The sequence below is a fragment of the Bombus impatiens genome, unplaced genomic scaffold, assembly GCF_000188095.3.
Source record: "Bombus impatiens unplaced genomic scaffold, BIMP_2.2 scf_0463, whole genome shotgun sequence".
Lineage (NCBI taxonomy): Eukaryota > Metazoa > Arthropoda > Insecta > Hymenoptera > Apidae > Bombus > Bombus impatiens.
In genome coordinates, this window is record NT_176882.1 from 222,654 (window position 1) to 235,660 (window position 13,007).

A 13,007-nucleotide genomic window follows, 5' to 3' on the forward strand; every position below is an offset into this window, starting at 1 on the left:
TACATTAGTTTATTATTTTTTTATCTTATAACATTTTACAATTAACTTAATAGTATTAGTAAGAATATTAATTTAATCTCTATATTAACATCAATATTTTAGTATTAATTATTATTATGATTAGTACTAATAATAATAATGTAATCGGTAGCAAGTACACGTGTACTAGTCTTAAATTTCATTTTTGGAACGAGTAGTTTCCGCTACATGCTCTTATAAACACCAATTTTATTAGTACATTTTGAGAGTAGATAGAATAAAATAAAAATCATGGGATTGTATGTTTTTATACTTACGAGTATTTTTAAAATAATAGATTTTCATAAATCATTAATAAAGTTAATAAAATAAGTATCCTGTATCTCGTCTGTCTAGAGCCTAGAGCGGTATTTAATCTTTTCATGATGCGGCACCTTGTTTGTCATATTATTTACGTGTAGTCCATTCACAATTTTTAGTAATGGAAAATTATTATTTTATTATTATGTATTAAATATTAATAAATATTATTGTTTTTTAACCTTTTACGAGGACATTGCGATTTTTGGAGATACGTGAATCAGAGATAAAAATCGCTGGTCTAAAATCTTCAGGGCTATTGGATATAACAATACATTGGATGTTAAACCTATGCTCTGGATCTCGTCTTTGAAAGAAACAAATTATTTTTAAAATAAATAAATATGATAAGAACAAAAATAGTTGAATTGGATTTAAAAGGTATTATATTATAAGCAACAAATAGAAAGCTATACTATTTGTTTTTGTATGGTTCATTTTACGTACAAGCCTATCCAATTAATGTTTCAAAGTTGTGACACGTGACAAAAGTTTAATATACTTTTACGTTTACTTATTAAATAATAACAAATGGCATATGTTATTATCGTTATTATTATTATTATTATTATTGTTGTTATTATTATATTAGGTTACGCAATTCATTTATTATCATACCTTAATTTGTAGAAAATAATAATTATAATATACATTTCTATATGTTTCTTTCGATCAATAAAGATAATACAATTACAATAATGATAATAATACATTTACAGGGTACGCCAAGGCTATAAATTCTTTGAATTATTGAAACTAAATCTTAAGCTCTAATTTACAATTAAAGTTACTTTTCAACATGTACATAAGTGTTACGTACGGTAGTTATCGTAGGATTGCACTTTGTAATTATATAATTTAAGAACAACAAGTACTAAATTTAAAGAGGAAAGTAACGATGCTATTTAACTATGCGATTTTATAATGGCAGTGAGAAAAAAGCTGCCCATAACGGAAAGCAAAGAACGTTTCTATACTATGCAAAAAGAAGAAACCACAGTTAACATAGGAGACATTGTTCACGTCTCTGTGTATGTTCGTGAACGTACGTTCATTTCTACACATTTGAAAACATAAGAATTTATTTATGTTCGATGCACATTTTGATCTGACATCGATAGAAACTTCCTATGCCTTCCCCCGCTTATTAAAGATAGGTGCTAAAATTCGATTTAACGAATCGCTATGGATTAATCAGTTTTTTTTTTCTTAATACAGTTCCTATACTTTTCAGTCACAAAAAATATGCGTATTTAAATAATCGTCGCTAAAATTTTGACAATAACATTTTTTTCCAGTTTATAACGCAGTGATGTTGCATTAACATTACTAGTAAAAAGTATACATTATTATTTTATATATACTACTAGCTTTTATACATATATTGATGAAAATCCGAATTAACGCGAATTTTCCTTCATCTTAAAGGATGAAATACACAATTTCAAATCCTCACCAATCTGAAATGCTAAAAATCAATTTTGCCGATTCTCTTCTCTTCGTTTTACAATAGACAGGTTCTGCTATTTTACAAATCTAGAAATACATGTAGTACGATTTAATAATAATTCGGTCAATGCGATTGGATAATTCGCTAAAATCTTAGAGGAAAACAGTTACTACGATGCTACGTTAGAACAAGAATATTTAATAGAATAATATAGTAGGTTTATCACAAATTTTATATTATATCATAGATCGATTACCGGGCATATTATCGAGGAAAATTACATCTTATTTTATACGATTAAGTCCAAAAGACATAACGTTCTCACATTAATTAAATGCTCTATTACACAATGGAGGAATAGTCGTCGCTGTCAATTAATTTGACGATGTATTCATTTTTAACTGGATTTTTCAAACACAATTTCTTTTTCATACATTATCATATTGATCAAATACTGAATTTTATAACTGGTACTTCTTTTGTTCTATTTGAAAGCTTTATTTTCTTGTCGCCGCGTGCATCCTATTAATAAACACAGAACATAAAAGAAATACACACCTATGCAATACAAAATGTACAGTAATATACTTGCAACAAATTTGTATAGCTACAATTATAACAATTTGTTAGATGAAAATTTAAGGATAAATGATAAAGAAATGTTATGATATTCATTAATGAACAGCGTATGATCAATCTCAATTTACTAATGTTAGTCGCTGTATTTTGCCGCGTCTTAAGTGTATTTCAATTTTCTTCAAAATATTCATTTAACAATCATTACCAGGAAATATAACAAGGAAAATGTATGAAAACCAAAACTTACAGTTAACATATATATGGAATAAAAAGAGCACATCTAGTTAACATTTAATACACTAATAAGATTAATGTTAATAACCTGTATGAACTCTGAATGACTTCATATTCACATCTAAAATTAAAATACACTTGAAAAAGCGGCAGATTAGAGCGAGTATCAAAGACAACATCGTCGAATGTGTGTTTAAAAATGTTTACCTTCGCATATCGTAAACGTATAAAAGATATTATTAAAGTTACAAATAAGTAAAATAAGTCAAACAATTACTGCAACTTAAAAATCTACTTCGCGAATATTATCTTTATCACGATTTCACTATACAGGTCCAATTGATCATAAAAAATAAATAATGATGTTTTGTTATAACATTTTTTAAAGTAAATATTCACATTCATCGTGTACGAGTCGCAAAAATTTGATGATATATTTTGTTCGAAAAATATGGAAATCTTAAATATACAGAAAACGTGAGATGGATTTTTTATGCCGCTTAAAGTAAAAAGGTGACTTAAAAAATGTTGTCTACCAAATTTGTTCAGATCTGAATAATTACTAAAGCTGTATGACTCTCCTAATTAAGCTTTATGCTACTATCAGTTAGCTTGTTTCATAAATGAAACAACAATCTTACCAATTCAATATAAAATTCTATTCCTTTAAATACTAAATCAATGTCAGAAACTCTATTGAAAACATAATTACTTGTTTCCTTTAATCTGTTTAATTAATCTTTTCCATTTATCTCGCTAAACAAAATTTTCTTATATTTTTCGTTACCGTATGTAAACGATGTATTCGGTATATGATGACACTTATGTGTAATGCGCTTGCTTCATATTCATTTGCATTAATTAAGGCATTGTAATACATCGATATACAGAATACAGTAATGAAATTTTCTTTTACACGCGTGGTGTGTGTGTGTGTGTGTGTGTGTGTGTGTGTGTGTGTGTGTGTGTGTGTGTCTGTGTCTGTCTGTCTGTCTGTTTATGTGATTTGTTCATGTATATATACGTGCATGTATATTTATCATTTATGATACATGCGCATATACATACATACGCGCGTACATACACATAAGCAATATTTACAATTTTTTCACGGTAGTCAATCACACATGTTGAGAACAGCAGTTAATATATGTTACCTAGTATTTAGCTAATTTAATTATTGAATTATTATCATTATCATCATTATTATTTTATTATTATTATAACTATTATAACTATTATACATAGTATAAGAGTATGGATTTTTCTCCTTTGTCCTTATCTACGGAAATAGTACTTAGATACAATTCAACTCATGTTCTTTCCTTGTTTTCAATACAAGAAAATAATCGCTATTTTCTTTATCCTATATATGTGAAATTTTTATATGATATAAATATTTTATTAGTAAAAAATTGTTTAATAATACAAACCCATTAATATCGAAAGTAAATTGACAGTGAAAGACTATAAGTTTTAAAACCAGCTTGCCGTATCGATATTATGTTTGCTCAAATATTATATTAATGAAAAAGATAAAATAAAATACTAATTTTATTATGAATGAATATAGCAATGAACTAACTATTTATGTGTTAACTATTTTAAATGGAGCTATACAAAATTTTCAAACAAATATTCACTGAATAACATATGCGTAAATCAATACATGTCGTCTTTTTATTACTGTTTTCAGTTTCTCATTGGAAAAATTTTACTAGGCCTTTAATTATTCGTTGTTAGAAGAATGAGAAGCAAAACAGAATTTAAACAGTAAAAAAATAACACAAAACCAGAACGCAATAGTTATATCACCAAATATCTATAAAATTTAACGACAGGCATATCGCTTATCGTTTGAAGTTGTAGAATTACATAGAAATTTACGATGTTACAGGACAAGGAGACCTGTTTTTACACGTCTAAATTGTATTTATAATTTGTTCCAGATGGTACTGAAAATCTATTTATAGTTGTTAAGAATGTGGAAAGTCAATAGTATGTGTTTCATTGCCAAAAATTAAACGTAGCCTTTTCATAGGTGGCGGAGGAGGGTCAAGATTTAATTCACGTTTTTTATGTCGTCTTTCGCGATCCCGCGTTTTATGTTTTTTCTTACGTCTGCTTCTTTCCACACCCTCTACACGTAATACTTCGTATTCAGGTTCATAACTATCTTCACTTAAACTCGTACCCGACTCTACAATGTCTTCTAAAACTGGCGAACGTTTCATGCGAAGAGTAAGTTTTAATCTGCCAGTTCTCTCTGGAGTAGTTGGATACACTTGACAATTAGAACTATTCATTTGCCATTGATATTCAGAAGCAGCTGTTAACTTTTGTGCACTATCGTTACTACAAGCTGATAATCTGAAATGAATAATTTTTCTATATATAAATTTTGTAAAATAACAAATCTTAAAATACAAGTGCAAAATATAAAAATATTTACCTGTTTAGACTTTCACTATCTATGGAATTTTCTCTTGATTGGCTATTACCATCTGAATCTAACAGTTGATTCTGGTTGCAACTAGCTGGTGGCCATGGTTCTTGTGGAAGTAATACTGGAGGTTCGGCTTTATTGTATTCATCGTTGTATTGCATTTCTTGTAAATGTGAAGTGAGACCGGGTGTATGACGAGTTTCTTGTTTACGTCGCATTATCGATGGTATTCTAATATCTTCCAGATTACTTTCTTTCTCACTAAACTCATAAATATCACCTTGAATACCCGAATCGTCGTCAGCTACACCAATTTCAGTAGTCGCTATTTTCTTTCGATCTCTTTTCTGACTTCTTGTTAATCTACTTTTTGTCTTTTCTGCTTTGCTATGAGTTTTTGAAATAGACGCAATCATGTTATCAGTCATCTTATGTTCTACTACAGTTTCTAATTCTTCTCTTAGTTCAGAAATTGTGGATTTCTTCTCGCTTAATAGCTTTTTTCTACTTTTATGAGACTTCAATGTTGTGGGTGATGAATCATTTTTTAAAATTGTATTGTGAGTATCCTCTAAATTACATTTGTTAATCTCGCTGTAATCGTTAGTTTCCATTGTACTGAAATTTTCATTATTTTCCCTATAGGGATCTATTCGAGAATTTAGGTTTGTTGTACATGTTTCAATAATTTCAGTGTTTTCAGGTTTTATTTCAGATGTTGCAACATTAACTACGTACATATTATTTTTCATGATTATACCATTCTGACAATTTTCTTCGCTATTATCTATATCCGTATTTTCTTTTACAAAATTTATTTTATCATGTTCATTATTATCTATAGACTTACTAGATTCTGAAATAAACCTATCAAATTTGTTTGTTTCATTTTCTAGTAAGTATTTCACCAATATGTTTGAATTTGTAGAGTCACTTTTCTTCAAATCTTTGCCGGATGTGTGTATATCAAATGTAGATATTGTATCAGTTTCTATAAAATTCGAATTTGTGGGTGATTTGATATGAACTAAAGGTATTTGTTCGTCATTTTTGCAAGAATAATCCTTACTTATGGGATCATAACATTTTTCTGTCTCTTTCTTTAAGAGTTGTTTTTCAAGTTCTAAATATTTTTTGACGCAGTTATTTGATTTTATTGGCGTTGTAGAGATATCGTTTATATCTTTGGAATTTTCAACTGAAGACAAATTATAATGACAGGTTCTTGACTGACGATTTTCTTGTGAAATTATCTCACTCTCATTAGCTTTGTGCAAATCATCTAATCGACTTTCAGGCATGGAACTTATATGAACTGAATCACAGGAATTTGTACTATAGTGTTCTTTTTTAGAATTGGAAGTATTAATATTACCTACTGAATTAGAATTAATTTCTATAATAATATCAGGTATTTCTTTTTCATTTATCAATTTGCTATTTAGTTCTTTGTTATTTTTAATGAATGTTAAATCCGAACACTCCCTCTGAAGATTAGAACAAGTTGATTCTTCCAGTACATCATGATGTAAGGTCTGAACATGGCAAACATTATTAGTTTCTTCATTCAAATTACTTTTTGAATGAGTCTTATGTAATCTAGAGTACACAATTTCTTCATCTACTCTATCAGAATCTTCTTTGCGATGACTTATGTCTTCTAGTTCAATATTATTTATTATGGAACCATTTAAACAAGGAGATCCAGCCTTCTCAGAAACTTTATTCTTCTTCGATTCTGTTCTTTTATGAAGTCTGTACATAAAATTTTTAATATACTGTCATTTTCGTTTTATAACTATAATTCATAATTTAACTTATGAAATAAAATATCTCACCTGGATGATCGAAGCGTATGATTTTTAACATTATTCTGATGACCATTATTACTGTCCAATTTAAACAATTGTTTATTTCGTAGATTTCTTGTCACAGAACTTGTAATGGCAGCTGGGTGAGGTTGAGACGTTTGTAATACATTTTCCCCATTATTTGTAATAGGTTGCTGTTGAGCAATATCAGAGAAGTGACATCCTTGTGCAATTAATAACTCTGCATCATATTTTGTTAATCCCCTTCTCCGTAATTCTTTTACGGTAACACTTTGTGGTGCTACAGCAGCATTACCAACAAGCACTGCATTTCTTTCTGTAAGTGCAGTATCAGCTTGTTGTTTATTGCGACTTAATGGCTGTTGTCTATGTTTCATGCGATTGATGCGATTATCTGTTTCTCGTAAACGGTACCCTGTAAGAATATTTAATCTGGTGATAAGTATACGTGTTCATGGATGTTATTTCAGATTTAGTTCTTAAAAGTACCAGAGGAAAGTTCTTCTCCTGGTTTTTGATTTGCAAATGCTCCAGTTGCCCTCCTCTCACATGTTTCACATTCACAGAAACAGTTACCATCGCCGAAAAAGTCTTCTCCATAGAAACAAGTAATTTCCTCCCCTACTTCAATATCACGAAGAACTTTAATACAAGCTGTATCTCTTCCCGTTGGCACAAACTATATTTTATACAATTTAATTAGAATAAATTAAAAAATATATAATTAATAAAATATATAATGTAATTAAAACAATAATGATTTGTATTTGATTTATTAACCTTGCAGTTAGCTCTACAGTCATGATTAATATATGCTGCTGGACCTAACCATAACTGAGCACAATTTTTGCGACAACTAAACATAACAGAAAAATCATTTTTTCCTGGATGTAATAATGCTGCTTCCTCCTATAATAACATTTTAGAAGTACAATAAACGTAAACCAATTTTTATATTTTCCTTAATGTCTTATGTATAAGTTTAAACAAACCTTTTCACTAAGTTCTGCGATACAACCAACAAGACAAGAAATTTTATCATGTTTTAGCCATTTGCGAGTTGCACAAATTTTGGCACCTTTTTGACCTTCAAGACTATACCTAAAGCATGGTTCTATTGCAAATCCAGAATCTTTATCAAAAACCTTTAAATATATGTAAATCTATAAAAGTGAAATAAGATTGATACAAAACAAAATTTTATAAAATATATTAAAAAATTCCTGACTTGCATATATAACTCACATGTTTTTCCAAATTTATTTGTTGTTGTTTAGATTTTGTGTGAGGTAGTCTTGCGCTCCAATCACCACCCATTAATTTTTTATATGTTTTTTCATAATTTTGTGTTTGAATAAATTCACAGATAATTTTACGGAGTTCATCTTTATTTGCTTTTAATGGCCTATACCTTCATTATTAAATAAGTTTTACATATGTCAATCTCTTGTTATATATTTTACAGATTTAAAGTAATATTTAAAAACATGTACCTGATATTCATTTTATGAGTAGTAAATCCCAGGTAAGGATCTAACACGAGAGAAGTAGCTAGATCATCATTGTCAGAAAGTTCTTTAGGTGTCATACCACCACAACTACCAACATTGTTAGGTTGCATCTTTGCAGCCACTAACCCACCTAATCTTCGCTCCTGCTTCCGTATTATAGCTACTGAGCCTTGAATGGATAAGCAGTCCACCACCATTCTGTAATCTGTACTTTTACTGTAGAATTAAAAAATTAATTGACAGTTAGCTCAAATAATTAAATGAAAAATTTGTACTATTATTTTAACATGTAAATACATATTTTAAGGATATTGTTATACAAAATATAATGATTCCATGTAAACCTTTTTGTAATTCACACTCATTTAACTATCTTAAATATCAACTAACATGTCCCTTTAAATATTTTGTAGCAATAAAGATAGAAAATAATTTCCTAATACCTTGTATTAAAAATAATAAAACTGGCAATATTTATACAACTTTTTTGGTATGAAGAAACAGTACATATATATAAAAAATGTTAACAGTGTTAATTAAATGATATACAATGAAATAAAAAATATACAGATTCCTGTACAGGATATATATTAATTTCGAATATAATATTTAATTGTTTGGATAAAAATGAAAAAACCAAATAGGGCGTGGAAAATGACAAGTAATTAAAAAGAAGCATTTTCAAAAAAATATATTACTAAAAATTTCGAATTACCGTCATGTCAATTATATCACTCAGTTATTTCATTTCCCTTTCAAGCTAAAAGAAAGGTAAATAGTGAAGGAATATAGATAATAAGAGCCTAAAAAACAGTTTATCATGGTAATATGCTATTTTGATAATATAATAGAAATATCTCTGGCGATCATGCTCTGAACGCTAATGGCGCAGACGAGCCAGAGCGCTCCTAGAGGCACGCTGCGCTCCAATTTAATAAGAGAATTTACCTCCTTATTAAGCTACTAAAGAATGGGCAGAATCGTTAAATTTTCGTCAGACGATATGCGTACCTTTAAGGAGCTCTCCTGATAACAAAAATCACACATTTTGCTAACAATCTCTGACTTTTTTGGTATAAGATGAAGACGCGCTCGGATCTATCATGGCAGATCTACTATAACACATACACTTTCCCTATTTTCGTAATGCGAAGAAGACAAGCATCGTATTGAATTTTGCGATTTCTTTACAACACAGGTCAAACCCAATGCTTCCTTTATTAAAACAAACCAAAAAAGGATAATCATTTAATTGAAAATATAACTGAGAAAACCCATGTTTTGGAACTACAGACTGTCGCGTACGTCATACATGTATATCTTGAATACAACGATCTAGTAACTTTCTTGATTTACTAAACTACATGAATTTCAGTAAAATATTTTAGTTTAGATTTTGTTTTAAACATTTGTGAATAATTTATCCAAAATTATAGTATTCTACCTATCTACTTTAGTCGAAGAACCAACGTGATACGTATATTATAATGAAAAAAATTTTGATCCACTTTTTTAAAAATCAATCTGAAATAATAAAGTGATTAATTTAGTAATATAGAATTTAAAAGCTGTAGCACTGCGTTTCTATGACAACCGTTTTCTAGCATTGTCTAGTAAAAATATATATCAAGACAGCTTCATTGATAGTTTTAGTTTTTAGAATAAATCATTTCTTTTGTACGTGTATTACTTATCATACTTTACAAACTGTAATAGTTTCATTTTGAATACAATGCTGTGTATTTGAGTTTTTATAAAGTAATCCATTTTAGGTTAAATTATAAATGCTTGATACTTTATTAATTATGTCACTGCAGTATACAATTAAAACTTATAGAAATGTGCACCATAAAAGATACGATTGCTATAAGATGAATTCATCGCATGATCAAAAGACTACAGCGAAATTTATTCTAGACTAGATAAAAATTAGCTGTGTACAGAAATTTCTTGTGTACATGAGTATGCGAAATATGATTTTTAAATTTATTATTGGCTATTTGATACTTCAATTGTCACTGATCAATGAACAATTTCTTTATCAATCTCGTATAGTTACAAATGCGCATGCGTGCATTTAGAAATTTGTAAAGATGTAAATGCATTGTGTAAATAAAAAGGCTCATCAGACCAAAGATACAAATCGTATTAGTAATTTTTAGTCAGTAAATAGACCTCTCTTATCTTTCCCATTCGATAACAGATAAACATTCAAATCGTAGTTAATACAATACCGGAATAGCATGTCTTAACCTGTTATTTCATTAATCATTAGGATTTGGAGTTTATTGATTTAGATATATACATAAAGATGACATTTGAATTTGCTGAAAAAGAAAATCAACAATTAAATAGTATTAGAGCTGGTTTAATTGACTTTATTTCTGGATCACTCGGTAACAATACATTCTAATACATCATTACTCTTATCAATGCACAAACAATCTTAAAATCAATTGGACATAAATAAATCAATTATGAGATGAATAAAATTTCAAATATCTGTATTTTTTATAGTAATCTATATAATTTTTACTTATATAATCTTTTCTTAAATCTATTTTATGTTATGAAATCAAATTTTCTTAAGAAGTGCTTAACCTTATTATTGTCAGTAATTAGTTACTGTGCGATTACTAACAACGAATGAATGAATATATTAGTAAAAATAAATGATCTCTGCTTGTTGTAAAAAGATTAATTATTTAGTATAATTATGTTTCATTTTGACCTAAGGTGGGATAGCACTTGTATATGTTGGTCAACCATTAGATACAGTTAAGGTAAAAATGCAAACCTTTCCCTCCATGTATAAGGGAATGACAAATTGCTTTTTACAAACCCTGAAAGCAGATGGAATAATACGTGGTTTATATGCAGGAACTATACCTGCACTAGTTGCTAATGTTGCTGAGAATTCAGTATTGTTTGCTGCATATGGAGGATGTCAGAAAGTTATTTCCAATGTTTTAGGTACTATAATTTTTTTAAAATGCAATGCAGTTAAAAGAACTAACGTTTTTAATTAAAAAAAAAATTATTTATATAGGTATTAAAAAAATAGAAGATTTGACATCAATTCAAAATGCTTGTGCTGGATTTTTTGCTGCATTTTTCTCTTCTTTAACATTATGTCCTACGGAACTTATAAAATGTAAGCTACAAGCAGTAAGAGAAGTTCAAATGGAAATGAAATCAGTATTAACTGTCGCTAAGGTAACTAAGATAAAAAAGTTAATATGTAAAATTTATAGAAGAACTCATGTTTTGAGAAAAATTATTTTGTTTAGAAAGAAATTGGTCCATGGGGATTAACACGTCAAATTCTTAAAGAACAAGGCATAAAAGGTTTATTTACTGGTTTGTCATCAACTATAGCACGTGAAATGCCTGGATATTTCTTTTTTTTTGGAGGCTATGAAGTAACCAGAGAACTTCTAACAAAACCAAATGAAAGTAAGAATGACATAGGATGGCAGAGAACCATGGTAGCTGGTGCCATTGGTGGAAGTGTCTTATGGCTTGTAATATTTCCAGCAGATGTAGTTAAGAGTAGGATACAGGTTAGTTTCATTTTATATAATATAAATAATACGAATCAAGAATATAAATAAGTTTTATATTCTAATTCTTTTTTTAAAGGTTAAAAATTTGAAAAGTCCTGCATTAGTAGTTATGAAAGACATCGTAAAAAATGAAGGTATTAGCTCTTTGTACAATGGTTTAAAACCAACGTTAATAAGGACAGTACCAGCAACAGCTACATTATTTGTAACTTATGAATATTCTAAAAGATTCATGCTTAATTTTTTTGAGAACAGCCAATAGAATAAATTATATTTATATGATATTATTCTTTCTATTATAAGGCATAAAATAGGCTATAATAAATGGATTTGAAAATAATTGATATGAAAATGATTTTCTATACAAAATTATTATTATTGTATTATATATTATAACTTGTATAATTAATGTCTATAAAACAACAATAATATTATCGTATGTGTGTGTATATATATATGTCGAAGATGGAAGGACATCGGGACCTTTCTTTAGAATGTTCGGAAAAACCCAATACCCCAATCCAGATGTTTACGACATCGACATTTAAGCAATAAACGAAGAAATAGTTATGCGGGCACTTAAGGTTTATGACGATGGGTTTGGGCTCGAGGTGATATAATGAGTCACCGAACGTACCCCCGGTCACGGGAGGGACGTGTAATAACGGAAGTAGAAAATAGTTGTGCTCAAATAGCTCTCCTCAAAAACAGAGATTGACCCAAGGAGTGGGAAAAGGACTATATACGGGCAGTTCCATTTGGATTACGAGTTAGTTAGTTAGTCGTTGGGCGAATTGCTGATTGAGTTATCCAAATCGTGTATTGCGTTGGCGCTCGTCATCCCGTGGACCGTGGATTCGTTGTCGAATCTGAATTCGTTGTCATCGGCATCGCGACCATCCTATCGCCGCTATTACTTGTAGCCTCTTGTAGTACCTACATTTGTACCGGTAAACTTGAGTGAAGGTTCATCGAACGCCCAAAATTCCAACCTTAATCTGACATATATATGTATATGTATGTGTATATATTTATAATGTGTATATATTT

At 29.1% G+C, this 13,007-nt stretch overlaps 2 protein-coding genes across 3 annotated transcripts; one reads left to right on the forward strand and one right to left on the reverse strand.

Annotated features, from left to right (window-relative positions):
• Positions 1-4,035: 4,035 nt before the first annotated feature.
• On the reverse strand, positions 4,036-9,724 carry LOC100742553 (histone-lysine N-methyltransferase Suv4-20). 2 transcript variants are annotated; one of them, XM_012387207.3, is made up of 9 exons: positions 9,403-9,724; positions 8,374-8,607; positions 8,126-8,291; positions 7,873-8,043; positions 7,661-7,789; positions 7,370-7,559; positions 6,887-7,295; positions 5,055-6,803; positions 4,036-4,972 (listed from the first exon to the last, which is right to left on the reverse strand). In XM_012387207.3, the coding sequence occupies exons 2-9, from the start codon at positions 8,586-8,588 to the stop codon at positions 4,579-4,581; spliced, it is 3,423 nt and encodes a 1,140-aa protein (XP_012242630.1). In that variant the 5' UTR covers positions 8,589-8,607; positions 9,403-9,724; the 3' UTR covers positions 4,036-4,578. The 2 variants fall into 2 exon arrangements, with proteins under 2 accessions (XP_012242630.1, XP_012242631.1); XM_012387208.3 differs by lacking the exon at positions 9,403-9,724 and adding an exon at positions 9,107-9,308.
• Positions 9,725-10,027: 303 nt separating this feature from the next.
• LOC100742669 (mitochondrial ornithine transporter 1) lies at positions 10,028-12,301 on the forward strand. Its single transcript, XM_012387209.3, has 5 exons — positions 10,028-10,787; positions 11,128-11,364; positions 11,441-11,607; positions 11,682-11,954; positions 12,034-12,301. The coding sequence occupies exons 1-5, from the start codon at positions 10,703-10,705 to the stop codon at positions 12,217-12,219; spliced, it is 948 nt and encodes a 315-aa protein (XP_012242632.1). The 5' UTR covers positions 10,028-10,702; the 3' UTR covers positions 12,220-12,301.
• Positions 12,302-13,007: the final 706 nt, after the last annotated feature.